Source organism: Moschus berezovskii, chromosome 8, assembly GCF_049115385.1.
Source record: "Moschus berezovskii isolate FMDL1 chromosome 8, NW_MosBer_1.0, whole genome shotgun sequence".
Classification (NCBI taxonomy): domain Eukaryota; kingdom Metazoa; phylum Chordata; class Mammalia; order Artiodactyla; family Moschidae; genus Moschus; species Moschus berezovskii.
In genome coordinates, this window is record NC_142467.1 from 81,127,983 (window position 1) to 81,145,897 (window position 17,915).

A 17,915-nucleotide genomic window follows, 5' to 3' on the forward strand; every position below is an offset into this window, starting at 1 on the left:
ATTCCCCGCTTTTTCTGCCATTGAGTTGTACCCACTCTAGAGGGACTGTGACTACTTAGAATGTATCTTTGATTAATGAACTAATAATAATGAACAGTGCCTGAAACAGCGAACACTGATGAGACCAAAGTAATCATCTTTTACACTAATACCTTTCCTTGAGCAGGTGAGGAAAGCAGGAAATCGGTGGTTTCAAGTGTCGTTAATGTCCTATTACTGTCAAGTCTGAAAACTGCCAGCCACAAGCCTACGTCTATTTTACCTGCAAGAGTTCCTTAAAAGGTAAATTGTCTGTGGATTAATTATTGTTCTCCCAAAACACTTGCCCACAGTTTGGGGCCTGTTTGTCTTCTTAGGCTACTAGCTTCAGGTTAATCTGGTACACATTTAAATAAGGATTACTGTGACAGCAATGTTTCTCTTCATATAAATAATTTGTATCGAGCCAAATTATTATCTTATTCTAAATAAAAAAAATTATTATAAAAAAATATTATCTTCATATAAATAATTTGTATCTTCATATAAATAAGTTTGTATCGTAAAAATTCTGGGTGCACATATGCTCTTGAGTATTTCTGAGAAATGCGAATCAAAACAGAGGGCAGTTATTCTTTATGTGTCTGTTCCGCATCCTTGGAAGTGGTTAGTAATGATGATGAAAGTTAGAATCTGTTCAGGTATGATAGTTTCTTTTTAAAACATCAGCTAGATTTTTATCCATCATAGACAAGTTTCAAGTCATGTGAGCTTGATAAACAATTTGTTAATATAAAAGGCAATTAAGCAAAATCACCAACCATACACATGGCTTTAAGATCTTAATCTAAGTGAAATTCATATCATTTATTTATATGTCACAACAAATGACCACTCTAGACACTTGAAATCATTTATTCAAGGCATTTTTACATAATCTTGCAATCATAGTATAGGCATATAATAAAAGAATGTGAGAGTGTAAAGAAGATTATAAAGCCAGTGTCTGGGCATTTAAAATAAGAGCTCTTCAAAAAAAGTTAAAAATGTTTTACAACTAGTATTCCTGAAAAATTTGGAAGAAACTAAAACTTCATTAAAAACATTACAATACCAAATCACATGTTACGTAGTTCATAGCAAGCAGTTATATATTAAATGTTTATATCCTGTGAGCTAAGACAACACATTTTACATTCAAGTTGAAATAATTCAGCACCATTTTGATTAGAAGGATAAATGACATGCTTTAAGCGTTCAAAAGTGGCCCAAGACTTTTGGTAGCTGGGAATGAAATGTGGCTATTGATTGTGATATGAATTCTAAACATAAAAATATAGAAAAGGGTAGTTTTACTTATTAGTTATACTGTTAGTATCAAAACAAGTTATTTTTAAAACAAAATGTTTTCTGATCAGAAGTTCAGAATTTTAACATAATTTGGTAAAGAGAAATTCGTAGTACCATGATTTTAGTGAACTGCATTTCCTCTACAGTCTGAATATTGAGAAGATTATTAGTGTGATGATCTCCTATGAGGTTAAGGAGAAAAAAATTAAACATTTGTTCTTCATTATTAAAAACAATGTCTAGTGAATAATTAGCAATTGTGAATGTCATTATGTAAAAATATAAAGATTTCCTCGAAATAGGGAAGTTATGTGAGACTGAATCCTAGCCTTAGAAGACATCTTTAATACAAACTGTGGTCGGAATAATTATGAGGCCACTAATATGGCATGTGGAAGACTCACCAAGTTATCTTCCTATTTTTTCACAGTCTGTGTTTAAAAACCAGTCTGTTTTCAGTACTCAAAATTATTTGTTTCACTTCTACTTCCTATTTAAAAGATTTTTTTATTTAGAGTTTGGTAAGGCTGGATTATGTTTTTTATTAATGGATACATTTTACTGACTAATCATTATCTGTGAGTTTTGGTGGTTATTCAGAGAAGAGATTCAAGGTTCAAAAATACTGAGTGTTAAATCAATATTTGGAAGTTATTTGGGAGTGTTTAGGAGTGATTAGGGGTGGGGAGGAATATTTATATAAGGAATAAGTGAGAATCTTTAACCTTTTAATTGAATTTTTTTTCCCAAAATGAATGAAATAGTATGTGTTATATTTAAAAGGCAGAGATTTCATGGATTGGAAACATAGTTTTAATTATTAGTAACACATACATGCATATATGTATTCACTTTATTTTTTAATAAAATATGGTCATGAAAAACAATAGTGCTTAAAATAGAAATTTTTTAGACATGTACTTATGATGTTAAAAATGAGATAAGTTGAACCTAATGAGTAATAATGACATTTTGAATACTTAATGAGGTTAGGGACAGCCTTTTTCATATCCTAATGCCTAGCATGTTAGTCCCTAGCATATTTTAGGCCCTCAAATGATGATAGATTTACAGACAGATGGAAGGCCAATGGAATGATAGTAAATACATCTCATATGTATTCAAAGGCCATGATATTAGCTAGCTTTTAGTATATGGGTAAGAATTTGATGAAATGATAGGTCTTAAATCTGTAGATGCCAGTCTGGCTCAGTATTAATACTGACAGTAGTTTTTGTTTTTAAAAAAAGCAAGTATATTAAAATATCTCTATTCGAAAAGATTACAATTTTAAAGGATCATTCTACAATCTTAAAACTAAAAGCGATCGAAGGCAAAGAGGTACATCAAAGAAGCTATTCCATAGCTCAGATACTAGCTCAATGGAAATTCTGGGTCTCTATCAAGCTGTCTGTATTGTCTCATGGTAAGTGTGTGCCTGGCAGATGAGGCTCCTGAAGCCCGCTCTATCTCCCCTGACGACTGCCCACCTCTAGCCCTTCTTACAGTGCAAAGCACTCGGTGAGTGAAGAATGGTTGGTAGTTGGTGCTAACTTTACAACTGTATGACACAATATAGGGATGCCACTCATTTTAAAATTCTACCTAATGTGTCTTGGCACTGGAAATACCTTGCTTGAGATTTTAATACTAGTTAAGAGAGGAAAACTTCTGCTTCAGCACCACTAACTTAAACAGTGTAATTTGATCTCTTTCTACATCCTTTGAATCTAGGAAAAAAAGAAATTCTCCAAATTCTGATGTGGCACATGGTTTCACAGTTTAAAATAAAATCACAGCTGTCTCATTATGCAACACAATCCTTGGTTTTGCAGAAAGCTGTTCTTTTTTTGTCCCCCTTATTCACCAACGTCTCAAGTATGTAATGCTATGTGCTTTGCTAGTTTGTATTATATTTCAGATACACACACAAAAAAACACGTATGACTGATTCCTAGGTGGCCTAGGATAATGTTCATGTATTCATATACATTATGTCATCTATTCTGGATAATTTAAAAAATGTTAGTCTTACTCTTTTTAAAGCTGATCATTTAAAAAAGTGTAGAAAAGTTGAAAAATCCTAAGTTTCTCACTAATATTTCTAAGTATTTTAGAGACAATTGTGGTCTGGGGGACTTTTTTTGTATGATTTTTATGTCATCAAGGGAATTTTTTTGGCTAATAGTTAAAGATACTAAATGCATACTATCTTTGAATGTATCACATCTATCATCAGAAAGACTTCCCATTGATACAGTTGTCCTATGTATAGCAGATCCCCAGAATAGTAATTTTAAGAATGTCACTGAAAAGGTCTCTGCCCATAGTAAAATTAAAAAATAGAGGGGCGCATCAACAAATGTCAGACACAAGTTGGGCAGCTCAGTTACTTAATTCATTACAAAACAAAAGCTGATTTAATTCAGAATGAACTTGTACACTTGACAGAAAGAAAGGAGTTTATCTACTAATTTTTAAAATGTAAACAAATTTTATAAGGGATGTAACTATCTGAATACATATATTGCCATTTCTCTGCTATATAGTAACATTTCTTGACACCAATGGTAACCTGTTTGATCCTCCCTCAGCACCAAATGTGTCCATATCTGTTTAAACAGTAGGAGCTTCATTTCTAAAGTGATCTATGCTAGGACATATATAAGCCAGTTATTATTAAGGTTCACTAAAGTTTTAGAACTTTAGAAAATTCTCAGTTTAAAATAATTTTGACTCATTCATCGAATTTTTTTTTCCTTTTGCACTATAATTTCAGAAGAAGCATAAGAAATCTGGATTTCTCTGAAAGAGCCAAGTGTGCAATTACAGAATTGAAACACTGTGTTAATTCACAAAGTAATGTGAATAATAATAATAAAAATTTCCCAAATAATGCCGATTGAAATGTTCACAATCCAGTTATGTGCTTTGTTATAAAACAGTCCAAACAAAAATTCTTTTGTTGCTTTCTGTTCTCTCTTTCAAAATACATAAATCCTACTGAAGTTAATCTATTTATTCCACTTCAAAACACCAGGCACTGATATATCCTTTGGGAGTTTTGGCTTGCTTTCTAATACCTAGATTAAGAAAACAAAATAAAACAAGTTATTAACCTGATAATACTCTGAATGCATATAGTAGACAAGTTTAAAGTCACCTGTAAATATATATATATGACAATTTCCCTCCACCTATGCAACAGTCACCTTCTGAAATTATCCATTAATACATTATTTAATACATGATTTGAAGATAGTGACTATGTCAATAGGAGAAAGTTTATGCCTGATACCTATAAACTTGATGTTTAGAGTTCAAAGAAACACCCTCTGAAACATGTAAGAGTAAAGCAGGGCTTACAGGACCACCAGCCCTGGCCAAGTGAGTTCACTCTATGCAGCTTGTGTGGCAGGCCCACCAATAAGCAGGTTCATGACCTCCATACTGTCCTGCATTGGTTGTTTCCCAGCAAGGTTATGGATGTAGAATGTTATACTAATAGGCCAAGACTGGGTCAAAGCCAATAAGTCAAATACTGTGTTTATATTGTGATCACAGATCCCTATGTACATGAAATAAGAATCACTTACTCCAGATTATAAACCATCAGTTTCCAAATAATTTCTGTGAATTTATTCCCAAGTAGTTTCTGTGAAAAAAAGAACTTAATGATGGTATCTCAGAACTGAACTGGGCCACAGAGTCACCTGGGTCATTCGTTGGGTTTACAGTAAGGAAAATGAGAGAGAGGGGATACACCCAAGGCACACACTTTCTTACTGGGTGTTTTTACGCACCGATACCTAGTGGCTCAGGTGGTAAAGAGTCTTCCTGCAATGCAGGAGACCAGGTTCGATTTCTAGGTCAGGAAGATCCCCTGGAGAAGGAAACGGCAACCCACTGCAGTATTTCTGCCTGGGAAATCCCATGGATAGAGGAGCCTGGTGGGCTATAGTCCATAGGGTCGCAGAGTCAGACACGACTGAGGCGACGGACACACACACACACACAGAACACTCTCAGATATTTGATTAGCGTGAAGAACAACCAGTGAACTAAGAGATGATATGTCTTTAAGAGTTTTGTTTTTTTTAATTACAATAACATTACCAAGGGAATCACACACACACTGCTGCTTACAGAGTCACTGAGCTACCACGTGGCTTTAGGCAAGATACACACCTTGCTCAGGAAACCTCAGAGACTCCCCACGGTCACCAGGATGAAGTTGAGACTTTTCAGCTTGCTCTTCAGTGCTCACTTTGATCTCAACTTTGATCTCCCAACTTTTCCATTCTTTTTGCCCATGAAATGTATGCCTTAGCCAGGCTAACCTGCTTTGCCAAACATGCCCTGCAATTTCTTCTTGCCATGTAGTTGCGGGTGACGTTGACTCCTCCTAGCATGGCCCTCCTTAGCTCTCTCCAGTGCAGTCCTTCTCAGCCCTCAAGGCCCAATTCAAGTGCTGTCCTAAAGCCACAGCCAGAGAAAATTTCTCCTTCCTCTGAACTCTGATCCCTATCAAGGGAGGTGAAACTGAGAGTCAAAATATAAGAAGCGAGCATCATTCTCCTGAAGGTGGGGGTTTAAGTCAAGGTTTTTGTACTTCTCCCATTATTTTCCACTCATAGATATGTATGAGATTGTTATTTAATTACAAATCACTACCTATGGGTCCTTTCACTTTCGCATATTTTCATCTGATCCGTATCAGTCATTAAAGTTTTCATCAACCACTCTTATAATTTACAGTCAGTGACAACTGGCTAAAATAAAAAAAGAGAAAGAAACTCTCTGCTGGAACAGAGTAACAATTTTTATTTGCTCTAAATGTCTGTCAATATCCAACCCAATGGACTCTACTGATGATAAACAAGCAAGTCATTTTCTGTACAATAGAATCACCTCTCAGACTTTTTCCTCATATGAGGTCAGCAGTTGTACCTGAGAGTCACTTAGCTTATCATCGCAGAGGTCCTCCTGTTTCTCATGCATTTTATTTTAGCAACCCCCTCCATGGAATTTAAGTATTGTATCAAAAATTAAAGTGCCAGTGAATAAATAATGAGTGAATAAATTATGGAATTATAAAAATTAAGAGAAATTAATAATTTTAAGTTATATTCCTTTCCTGGGGATTTTCAGTTATACTGTGATCAGTTCCACACAGTGTGGGCCATACATCCAGCCAGATTTTCTGTATTTCAGGCATGTTCAAAAGAATTTATTTGATAATCTTCTTTCAGTCCTACACCTTTGTTTGTCATAGACTACATATGTCTCTAATGCTATGATGACACTTAAAAAACACAGGCTTTGCTCCTTCATGGAAATAAGGAAAAGGCTCCTCTCCAAGGTGAATGTAGCCCAGTCCACAGTACACAGCATGGGCTGCTTTAAGCTCCACCTTTCCCCTGGCTATTAGCCCCCTAGTTGTTGGCAAAATATGCACAACCAGATAGGTTCATGTGGAGTTCGGAAAGCCCACAAACTACAGGTTCATGTGCAGTAATCATTGCCCTGGTTTGTGTAACAGGGAAAAATTTTGACTAAGTTTCCAGCGTGATTCTGTTAGACACCTTTCTACTAACTTGTGCCTCTCTCACATCACAGCAAACCTGGCTTGTGTTCAGTATCACTCTAATGGTATTCTTATTGTTGGGAAGCTATCCCTCCCAGGTGGCATATGTAGTTAGAATCTATAACCCAGCATGACTAGGGCAGGCAGTGCCACGGGTCATGGTGGGACAGAGACACAAGAAGGCAAAACTGCCCAACTTTCTTTCATGACTCTCATCAAAGCACCATGTCTGTAATAACTGCTTGGATTCCTTCTAAACTTTCATCCAAAGAAGGGCTTTAGGACTAGAAAAATTATGAAGGCATCTCCACACAGACCTTCTTTTGCAAGGTATTTCCCTATTACTTGGGTTTGTAGAACTCAAACATGTGGAATCTTGATTTCTACAGAACAGGTGGTCTAAAGTACATCAGTTGTGTACTTTAAGGCAGTGACTTTCAAAATGTATTTTGAAGAACGCTAGGAATTTTTTCGGGGCTCCTTCATGAACTATGAGGAAGAGGCCAGAAACCCAACTCTTTGGGCCCCCACAAGGTCACCCACACTGCATACTGCATATTTTACAGATGTAGCTGCCACACAAGCTTTGTGGGTAAAGCAGAGACATTACTTTGCCAACAAAGGTCCGTCTAGTTAAGGCTATGGTTTTTCCCGTGGTCATGTATGGATGTGAGAGTTGGACTGTGAAGAAAGCTGATCGCCGAAGAATTGATGCTTTTGAACTGTGGTGCTGGAGAAGACTCTTGAGAGTCCCTTGGACTGCAAGGAGATCCAACCAGTCCATTCTAAAGGAGATCAGTCCTAGGTGTTCATTGGAGGGACTGATGCTAAAGCTGAAACTGCAATACTTTGGCCACCTCATGCAACGAGTTGACTCACTGGAAAAGAGTCTGATGCTGGGAAAGGTTGGGGGCGGGAGGAGAAGGGGACGACGGAGAATGAGATGGCTGGATGGCATCACCGACTCTGTGGACATGAGTTTGAGTGAACTCCGGGAGTTGGTGATGGACAGGGAGGCCTGGCGTGCTGTGATTCATGGGGTTGCAGAGAGTCAGACACAACTGAGCAACTGAACTGACTGAACTGAAATGTGTTCTGTGTCTTGTCTTAAAAGCTAAGTTTCAGGGTGATTAAAAACCTGAGCACATCTCCTCCTCCATTCTCTTGTTGCTTTTGTTTAGTCCCTAGGTTGTATCCATCTCTTTTATAAGCCCATGGACTATATAGCTCACCAGGCTCCTCTGTCCATGGGATCTCCCAGTCTGGAATGGGTTGCCATTTCCTTCTCCAGGGGATCTTCCAGGGATCAAATCTGCAACTCTGTTTTCTAGCATTATCAAAAAAGGATCAGCACCAATTTGATAGTGCAGACTATCATTTTCTACCTTTGAGCTATTTTACAAGGAAGCTGCAGTAGTAGTGAAAACAGATGTACCTGTAGAATGCCTATCAGTGAACTAAAATTCATCGTCAAGAGATTATTACTTAGGTAGGCAAATGGGACTCACGGTGAAATTGTGCAGCCCGAGGCATACGCGTGATGTCCTGTGTAGCGAATTTCACAGCGGACGACATTGTTGGAATAGTCCGACTCAGGCACCAGATAGCTTGGATTCACACTGACCTAGGCAAAACAAACATCATCTGTGTTTCAGATTTCATCAGCAGTGTTTACTGGTTAACTTTTTTCCTCTTTCCAGGATGGAGGCTAAAATAGAGGCAGCATAATTCAACTAAACCAGGCAAGGAAGAGGGTGTAAGGTTGGCATGTGGTTCAACTCTGGAGTTTTTGAAGGACGCTGTATCTTTTTCCATAAAGTTCTTTCAAATAAGAATTTTTAAAATATACCTAGGTTGGTTTAGAAGTAGTTCTAGAAGATGTATGATTGCTTGCAGGACCATGAATATTTAACATTTGACTCTAGAGAACAAGCCCACTGAGTTGCAGTTGAAATACATTATGGGTATATATTCAAAGTTCTCTACCTTGAGAATATAGTTTCCAGGTTTGACATCAGTGATATCAATCCATTGGCAGTCTATGTCTGCATTATAGGTATCATAGCAGCCAGGACTCAAGCCCTGAAACAAATAAAATTCAAAAATTAAAAGGATGCTATATGGTTAGAATGTGCTAAAGAATATGCTTATTATTTGCAAATTAAATTTTAATTTAGTACTTACAAGAGTTTGACATAAAACTATACTTATATTGCATCTCCTTTGAGAAGTATATATTACTCAGCCTTATAGCACCTCCAGCTAAAAAAAATACAGGACTAATATAAGTAGTAGTACATCTCGCTTAATAGTGTAATAAATCACTAGTGATAAATACAATCTTAAGTGACAAAATAGGCCTCCACCAAAATCCTTGAATATTACCAGTTCAGGAATAAAGGCCACATAATAATCAATGTAGCTCAAATGTCTTGTTATCAGTGGAACTCTCTCCAGTTTCTGTTCTTGGAAATTACCTTCCTATACTCTGAAAGCCCATGATACTCAGTTTGTGTACATTTTATGCTATTTATCCTTCTATTCTCTATATTAAAATCATCCTATATAAGAATGAATCTAGAGATTGTAAGCTACCTAAGGATGGAGTCTTATTGCATTTTTGAATAGTTAACATTTATGAAGTATGTATTATGTGCCAGGAGCAATTTTAAGCATGTTATATATATATAATTCTCACAACTCCAAAAGGGAGAAGGTAGTATTAACGCATTTTATGAATGAAGAAACGAAGGCTGTATAAGGTCAAAGAGCTCATCCAAGAATAAATAGCTGGTAAGTGGCTGAGCTGGTTTTGAGTTTAGGCGTTTGGGGTCCAGGGTCCCTGTTTGTAACCACCACACTGTAATCTTTCTCACATCATCACTGAATATTTTGTTGTTGTGTTAAAGGGATGAATGCCACGTCAACTCTGCTTGCTCAGATATTCACTTCAGTAGTAAACGAGTGCCTTCTAGCGGTTGAGAGGAGAAAAACACCACTAAGGTATGGTTCTTGCCCTCCAGCAAGCTAGTCTGGAGAAATCTGCTCAAATTGGAATCCATAGGTATACTCTTGATTCCACTGGTTCTTTATCAGAAGTTTTCACTGTTGTGTTTTCATTCTAATACTAATCAAATTTAAAAGAATAGGCTGCAGTCATTTAAACTCAGTATTGTTTGGAGAGGGCAGAATCATCTGGAGCATGATGTACCGGTGCCGGTTTGCCTGTGCCTCGACTCGGGAAGAATGGGGGAGCACTGTGTTCTCATACAGTACACGATAGTACAGACAGGCCAAACTCAGAAAGGACCTGTGCCACTGCAGTGAGAATTCCCATGCTGGTCCATACCAACCTGTAATCATTCATTAACCTTATGCTGAGTAGTCAATATATTGTGAAGAATTTTCAGTTTCTGATTTCCAGCACATAATTCTTATTCTGGCACAGAGTATATACTCAGTGTTAGCTATTATCGTTGCTATTTCTACTACTAGTACCACCTTCATGGCACTGTAAGGGATTCACTGAATTAGATACCTATTTAAGACTGGTTTAAATAATGCTTATCTTACCTTCAAGTGAACAAGAGCACTTTAAATAATGCTGACATTGGCAGTCTACCTTACTCAGATGGCAGAATTTAAGTATCAGTTTTGATTATTTGAACTGGCAAACAAAAAAAGGGGTTTTTCAGGGCAGTAAGCAAACAGGTATTTCCTGTATTCAAACTTTAAAAATAAAAAATGTAGAACCACAGCCAAGACTATATAAATTTACTATTTGATTTCAGCCAAACGTAACTATTACATAAATGAATGAGGTTAATATAATTTCTAGCTTCATATATATTTAATACGCAAATTCTTTGCAACCCCATGGATTACACAGTCCATGGAATTCTCCAGGCCAGAACACTGGAGTGGGTAGCCTTTCCCTTCTGCAGGGGATCTTCCCAACTCAGGGATCAAACCCAGGTCTCCCACATTGCAGGTGGATTCTTTACAAGTTGAGGGAAGGGAAGCCCAAGAATTTATATGAGAGTATAAATATAAAGAAGTTATATCTAGTTTTATATTTGGATACATTTAAAAGGGTCATAATATAACTAAGTCAACACTGGGGCTTTGTGAGAATTTTATTTCCCTTTAAAGGAAGCCCATGTTCAAGAGACAACCAGTGAAGTGAAACACACAAATACATTAGTCATGTGTAGTGTAAGATCTAGTGAATAGTGGTTAAATAGGATATAAAATGGAGGATAATTAATAAGAAAGTTACCACATAAAATGAAGTAGGGTCACCCGCCAAGGAGTTGGGGGATTCACATGCTATAAATGCCTATAGTCTTAGATTCAAATATTTCAGCATTGAGCTGTTGAGAGTGCCTCTTCTAAGTGAAGAGAGCAAACTCGAGGTACCCTGCACTGGCAGGTGCTGTGGGACTTGGGGATCACTGTGTGAAAAGGGAATCTCTACACAAACATACGTGTAATGTGAGGTTACATCTTCTTTTTCTTAGAGTAAGCGCTGCCCCAGGGTGAGAGGAACTGAACCTTTTGCCTTCCAACTGCTATGATGTTTTAAGCCCAGAGAAATAAGCAATGATAATATTTAGGTCGCCAGAAAGCTTCCTGCCACAGCCCTGGAATTTGCTTCCCAAGATGCCAGCTGCTGATCTTTTGTGCCCTGAGTTACGTATATTCACTATTCCCTGCCAAGATTTCCACCGGAGTAAAATTATAATGTCCTTTTACAAATTAGGGTTTCTTATGGAAATAGTGGCATGGCTTTTAACTGACACACATTTTCCCATTATAAGACATACAAACTGCTTAGGACAGCACTATTTTTAAAAATCCATCCAAAGGACATCTGACATCAATTATACCTTAGGTTTAAATATATATGCATGGAGAAAGAAACTGTCCTTCTGCTCTTCTCTGCATGATTAAAAAAGACATTTTTCAAAGTGCTTTTTAAGAAACTTATTTCTGTCCTTTTGCTAACCCCAACCACCATTCTATTTTTAACTCAGATGGAGAGATAGTTTTGCAGGTGACAAAACATATCTCTTCTACAGTTACTTACCAGTTGAGTTAAAGAATATAGGATGAGTGCAAAAATGGGAAACCCTTCTATCTTTTCAGATAATAGACTATTGCTTTTCATTGTGGAACATAGTAAGTACACACCTTGACCTTCTGTGATGATGGAATACTTTTTAAAAGTAATTTGGATCATCAAGCCATCACTTTCCTTTTCCCAATAATTTACCATTTGAACTATATGACCCCCTGAGGAAAATAGTTTTTCACAAAGATGGGCAGGAGGACAGAAAATAGATGGCTGTTTTCTCTCTGAAGCGTGCGGGTTCCTGATTCCAGGTTGCCATCCTACCTGTGTGTGTGCAGTACATGCAAATCGCCTGTGGTAGCCGTAGTCACACGATGTGTCCTCGAGACAGAAACTCGCTTTGTGGCCCTCAGCCACTCTCCTCTGGGTGCTGGCATCAAGCAGGTCATAGTGGCTGAACTCATCCATGCTGTGGTAATGTCTAATGTCCCACAGGCCACAGAGACAGCAGTCAGTAACACGGAGACAGCAGTGAGGATTCAAGATGACCCCCCCGCTGCTTCCCACATTTGCTTTCGCATCAAAATTGGGATCAAGTTGACCTTCTTAAAGCTAGATTCATGCTAAAACTTTTTTTCCAGGACAAAAATCTATCAGAATGGTAAGGCTCTAACTTTGGTATGAGGAAAAAAAAGACTTATTTTGAGTATGCTGCTTTTTTATTTCACCCTGTTTTATCTTTGAAGATTAAATAGAGATAGTAAATTATCTTTGTTTAAGTGAAACTTGTCATATGTTCTCTAGTATATCTCCTTTGGCTGCTACTACTCTTTTCATTCCAAAGAGAAGAGCATTTTTCTCTTGGGAGGTTTCTGTGAAATTTTTTAAATTGTATTCTCACACATTTTAATCCATACTAAAATGCAGAGGAGAAATAAATAACTAGTATAAACTTTTATTTATAAATCTACTTTATCAGCAAAGTAGTTGCTCACATTTATTTTTTTTTATTTCATTTAAGTGAAGGTGCCGAACTGTTCATTTTCTCACATAAGAAAAGAACACAAAGTAATGGCTCAAACTATAGAAATTTTAAGTACATAAAACAGGATTTCCTGGCAATGAACACCTAAGCAAGTTACCAAGTCATACTGTAGAACTGGTGGTGGTGGTGGTGTAGTTGCTAAGACATGTCCAACTCTTTGCGACCCCATGGACTGCAACCCGCTAGGCTCCTCTGTCCTTGGGATTTCCCAAGCAAGAATACTGGAGTGGGTTGCCATTTCCTTCTCCAGGGGATCTTCACAACCCAGGAATTGAGTTCAAGTCTCCTGCATTGCAGGTAGATTCTTTACCACTGACCACCAGGAAAGCCCTACCTGTAATATGCTGCTGCTGCTGCTGCTAAGTCACTTCAGTTGTGTCCAACTCTGTGTGACCCCATAGACGGCAGCCCACCAGGCTCCCCCGTCCCTGGGATTCTCCAGGCAAGAACACTGGAGTGGGTTGCCATTTCCTTCTCCAATGCATGAAAGCGAAAAGTGAAAGTGAAGTCGCTCAGTCGCGTCCGACTCTTCGCGACCCCATGGACTGCAGCCTACCAGGCTCCTCCGTCCATGGGATTTTCCAGGCGAGAGTACTGGAGTGGGATGCCATTGCCTTCTCCACCTGTAGTATACTGGGATAAAATTCTAGTGAAGCTAACAGTTTTAATAAGTTGGGCTTAAAATAATTTCCAGTTTAAAAGATAACAATATATAGTAACTGATGTATTATCCTAAAGATAGATTTCCTTGATTATGTCAAATTATATAAATTCTAAGTGTGAATAACAGCAACTTTCTCCCTTTGTGTAAGAATTTGTCATATCAAGAATCACCTGTAATTTAGAAAATGAACTTATGGTTGCCAGGGGAGGAAGGGATAGGTAGGGAATTTGGGATGGTCATGTACACACTGCTATATTTAAAATGGATGACCAGCAAGGACCTATTGTATAGCACATGGAACTCTGCTCAATAGTATGTGGCAACCTTGATAGGAAGGGTTTTGGGGGGAGAATAGATACATGTATATGTATGGCTGAGTCCCTTCGCTGTTTACCTAAAAGTGTCACAACATTGTTAATCGGCTATACCCTACTACAAAATAAAAAGTTAACTCTTAAAAAACATAAAAAGAATCACCTGTAAAGTGAAAAAGCAACTCAAAAGTACCCGAGTCCCATCGACTTACTGGTGACAACTGTGCCATTCCCAGGAATATCTTGGTCGACTTGGTAGGAAATCAGATGTCCCTTGGTTTTTCACTCTCTGGGGAAATCTTAGCAGCACCCTGTGATCATAGTCTCTGACATCTGCCCTGTATGCTGAGCTGTGATTTTACAGACAGAAACATTATGATTTTCACAGAATATGAACTAAAGACAAAACTACAAGCAAAACCTTCCAAGAGGTCACTGCCCTCTTCTCCCATGGAGGTTATCAGTTCCAAAAGACTAGAGCATTTTGCATACATTTTTTTTCTCACCCAGTTAAAGAAGATGTAAATTGGGGCAATAACCCTGAAAGAGTATACCCAGATAAGTAATTTAGTAACTCTTTAAAACAATAGCATTACTGTAAAACTACCAGAGGGAATGCAATGGTGTGTGATGCAAGACTCTAGTAGAATGAAAATGATGAGCTTGGATTTCTTCTCTTAGCCTGACAGTTATAAAGGAAGTGGAAGAAATTGACACAATAAATAAACATTTCTCTGTGTCTTGTAAAATATTGTGTGAATATATATTCAAATACTATCGATGACCTTATTTTACATTTAAAAAATTTATATGTCTTATCAAAACATCTTTTACTCCCTCTGCTGGTTTCCCAGCAGCAAACTCAGGGAATTCCATTCCCCAGATTGCTAAGATTTTATTTTAGGACTAATGCAAAAGCAAAACTCTTGCTCCTGATCTTATTCTGGCTAAAGTAATGCCAAAACAACTAAGTTAATTGTGACTTCAGACAAAAGAAGAAAATAATGACATCCAACGGAGGGGTGCCACACTGGCAAAGTCGCCCCCAATGTTCTGAGGGGGTTTTAACAAGCTCTTCCATTACAGTTTTTTTCCACGGTATAGTAGTTTAATAGAACGTCATTGGAAACAGTTGGCTCCAAAGTTTAAGGATCTTGGAAGAAGAATAGGAGACCTCCACTCTCCAGACTAAGGGTTTGCTTAATCTCCCTGATTTATGCCACGGTTTGAAAGTCAGAACCCACAGAAATCTTCCAAATTTTAATTCTCCACCCAGGTCAGCATGCCCAAGAGATCACGTTCCACTTCCCAACCCTTGTCTGCACAGAACAAGAGTGGCCAGGACCAAGCACCTGAGGAGCCCCCTGGAACCAAGACGGGGGAGCTAGGCCGAGGAGATCCCAGCTGGTACCTGGCCAAGCAGTTTTCCTCCGCAGCGCATCTCAGGTTGTACATGGCCATCTTTTGCACGTATGTGGACGCCTGGATGTAGTAGGGATCGGGCACCAGGTCCGGAAGACCTAAACGTCAGCAGGCGATGGGCAAAGCAGTGAGACAATTTAGCGGCCCCCACCCTGGCTCCGGGTCCCTCCACGTGCCTTATTCCTCACCCTTCAGTCAACTGGACTGCGGTGTTGGGCTGCGGGTAGCAGAAGGATGGGGACGCCCGGGGCTGCAAAGTAAAGTGGAAACGAAGCAGGAGGGGCCGGGCGCGCGCGGTTTGCACCAAATTCCAGGGCTGCCTCGGCCGGCGCAGGGGGAGGGATGGGATCTGCACGGACCAGGGCCTGCCGCGCCCAGGCAGCCACGTCTGGGAGACGCGGAGCTGGGGAAACGGTGCGCGGGTGTTAGCGGAGACTTGAGTGTGCTTACCATACTGGAAGTAGCCGGTGCCATATCCGGGCCGGTACCTGCTCCCAGGCCTGGGCCTTTCGTACGTGTCGTAATAGTTGTAATAGGGGTTGTCGTCGGTGTACTTATAGGGGTTGTACGGGTCGTCGCCCACCATGCCGTCCACGTCCACGCGGTTGGGCGGTCTCAGGTTACTGAGCGTCGGGACCTCTCCCGGTGTCGTTAGGTTATCAGCGCGCGAGGTCCCAGCGTCGTGGGCCCCAGACGTCGAGTAGCCAGCTTGGAACCAGTGGCGGGCGGCGGGCCTGGGGCGGCCAGCTGCGGCTGCGGCTGCAGAGGGGCCGGCCGGCCGCACTCGCGCCGCCGAGGTGCGGTTGTTGCGGAGCAGCAGGATTGGCGTGCGCATCTGCGGGGCGGTGGCGTTGGCGGCCCCCGGGGCGGTGGCGCCGGGGTCCCGTCGCCGTTGCGGCTGGTACTGCGAGCCCAGGCTCAGCAGGCTGAACACCTGCCCGTTGTTCTCCCATTGGATCTTCTGGCGCCAGGCGCCGGGAGCCGCAGCCTGTTCGCGAGGGGGCTGCCGGTGGCTGGCGGCCGGCGGGGCGCAGCGCACCAGTGCGCATAGGTGCAGCGACCCGAGGAGTGCAGTCCAGGCGAAGCGCATCGCTCCCTTTCCTGGACTGTCCCCACTCCGGGAAGACGTAGCTCGGAGGGGGGAAAAAAAAAACAAAACGGGGCTCAAGTCACGTGAGGGAGGGAGAACTCTTCAACCGAGGAGGCGGGCTGGGCGCCCGGGTATCTCAGTCCCTATCAAGCAATGCCTAGGGTGGGCTGCAGACCCTCTCCAGTAAAGGCGGCTGGTGAGACGTGGCACTCTCCTCTCTTCTCTTTCTCAGTCCTTCTGGAAGGCGACGGGGAGCGGCGTGGCGGCCCCGGCGAACGGGCAGTGTCTGGAGTGAAGGAAGGAGGAGAGATTTTTAAACTTTCTGGCACATTTGCAAAGTTACACAAGCCGTTCTGGCCCAGCCGCCCCTCTGCTATTTGTTCACGTAATGTGATTGGAAACGTGCAAGGCGGACAGCTCCTCGCCTCTGCCCCTCCCTCCCCTCCCTCCCCTCCCCGTCTTGTCCTCCTCCCCCCAGACACGTTGCACAGGGAGCGTTAAGGGGAAAGAACAAAACGGAACACACATCCTGAGACACACTCAGCTTAATCTGGGGCGAACATGCAGGAATTTCAAAAGACTCAGACAGGCAAAGGCAGCCAGGCCGTGGGGCGACGCCAAAATATGCATGAAGAAAAATGCTATTAGGTCACCAGCCCTGGAGAGGCGGGAAGTCGGGAGGTGGAGAGGGTACTGGGGGCGAGAGTCGGGAAAGGGGGGATGGGGTGGGCGGAGGAAAGTTTGTGACTAATTTATCCATAAGGAGTTAACCAGACACATTTCCCAATGCACACCCCTTGCTTTTATGGGAAGCGCCCTCAGCAAATAAACCCCAAGATATCAAATTTTGTTTTTCTGCATGTAGGTAATATGAGAAATGGATTACAAATTTATTTCCTACAGTGAATATTTTAATAACCAAAAGTAAAATTTTACAGGGAGCAAAGCCAGCTAACGCTGAAGTGATGAATAAACCTGTCTCTTTCAAAATGCCGGCCTGATTTGTACTTTGGAAGTAAAGAACCATCTTTCATTTCCACAGTGTCTCTCAGGAAGTCTCAACAAAGGGGACTAGAGCAAATTCTGCCTCAGAGAGCACTCAGAAGGCTATTTCAAACAAGCATTTCATCTGCTTTTATTTTTTCTCTTTGTATGTCTAATAAGGAGGTTTGACTTTGAATTAAAAAAAAAAAAAAGCTTAACCATTTGTTAAATGTTGAAAAGTCAGCGAAGAATCCTGTGGTGTTTAATTGATCTTCCAAGCTAAAAAAAAGGGGGTGCTGAAGAAACAGTCTTGGGCTTCAGATTTGGGTGAAGACAAAGGAATGAGGGCAGCCAGGGGAGAATGAGTAGGAGGGTATGGGTAGGAGGTAGGTAACTGACTGAAAAG

At 40.4% G+C, this 17,915-nt stretch overlaps 1 protein-coding gene across 1 annotated transcript; it reads right to left on the bottom strand.

Moving 5' to 3' along the window:
• Positions 1-848: 848 nt before the first annotated feature.
• LOX (lysyl oxidase) lies at positions 849-16,909 on the bottom strand. Its single transcript, XM_055430521.2, has 7 exons — positions 15,886-16,909; positions 15,425-15,533; positions 14,226-14,363; positions 12,315-12,471; positions 8,903-8,998; positions 8,425-8,540; positions 849-4,412 (listed from the first exon to the last, which is right to left on the bottom strand). The coding sequence occupies exons 1-7, from the start codon at positions 16,523-16,525 to the stop codon at positions 4,406-4,408; spliced, it is 1,263 nt and encodes a 420-aa protein (XP_055286496.1). The 5' UTR covers positions 16,526-16,909; the 3' UTR covers positions 849-4,405.
• Between the last annotated feature and the right edge of the window lie 1,006 nt (positions 16,910-17,915).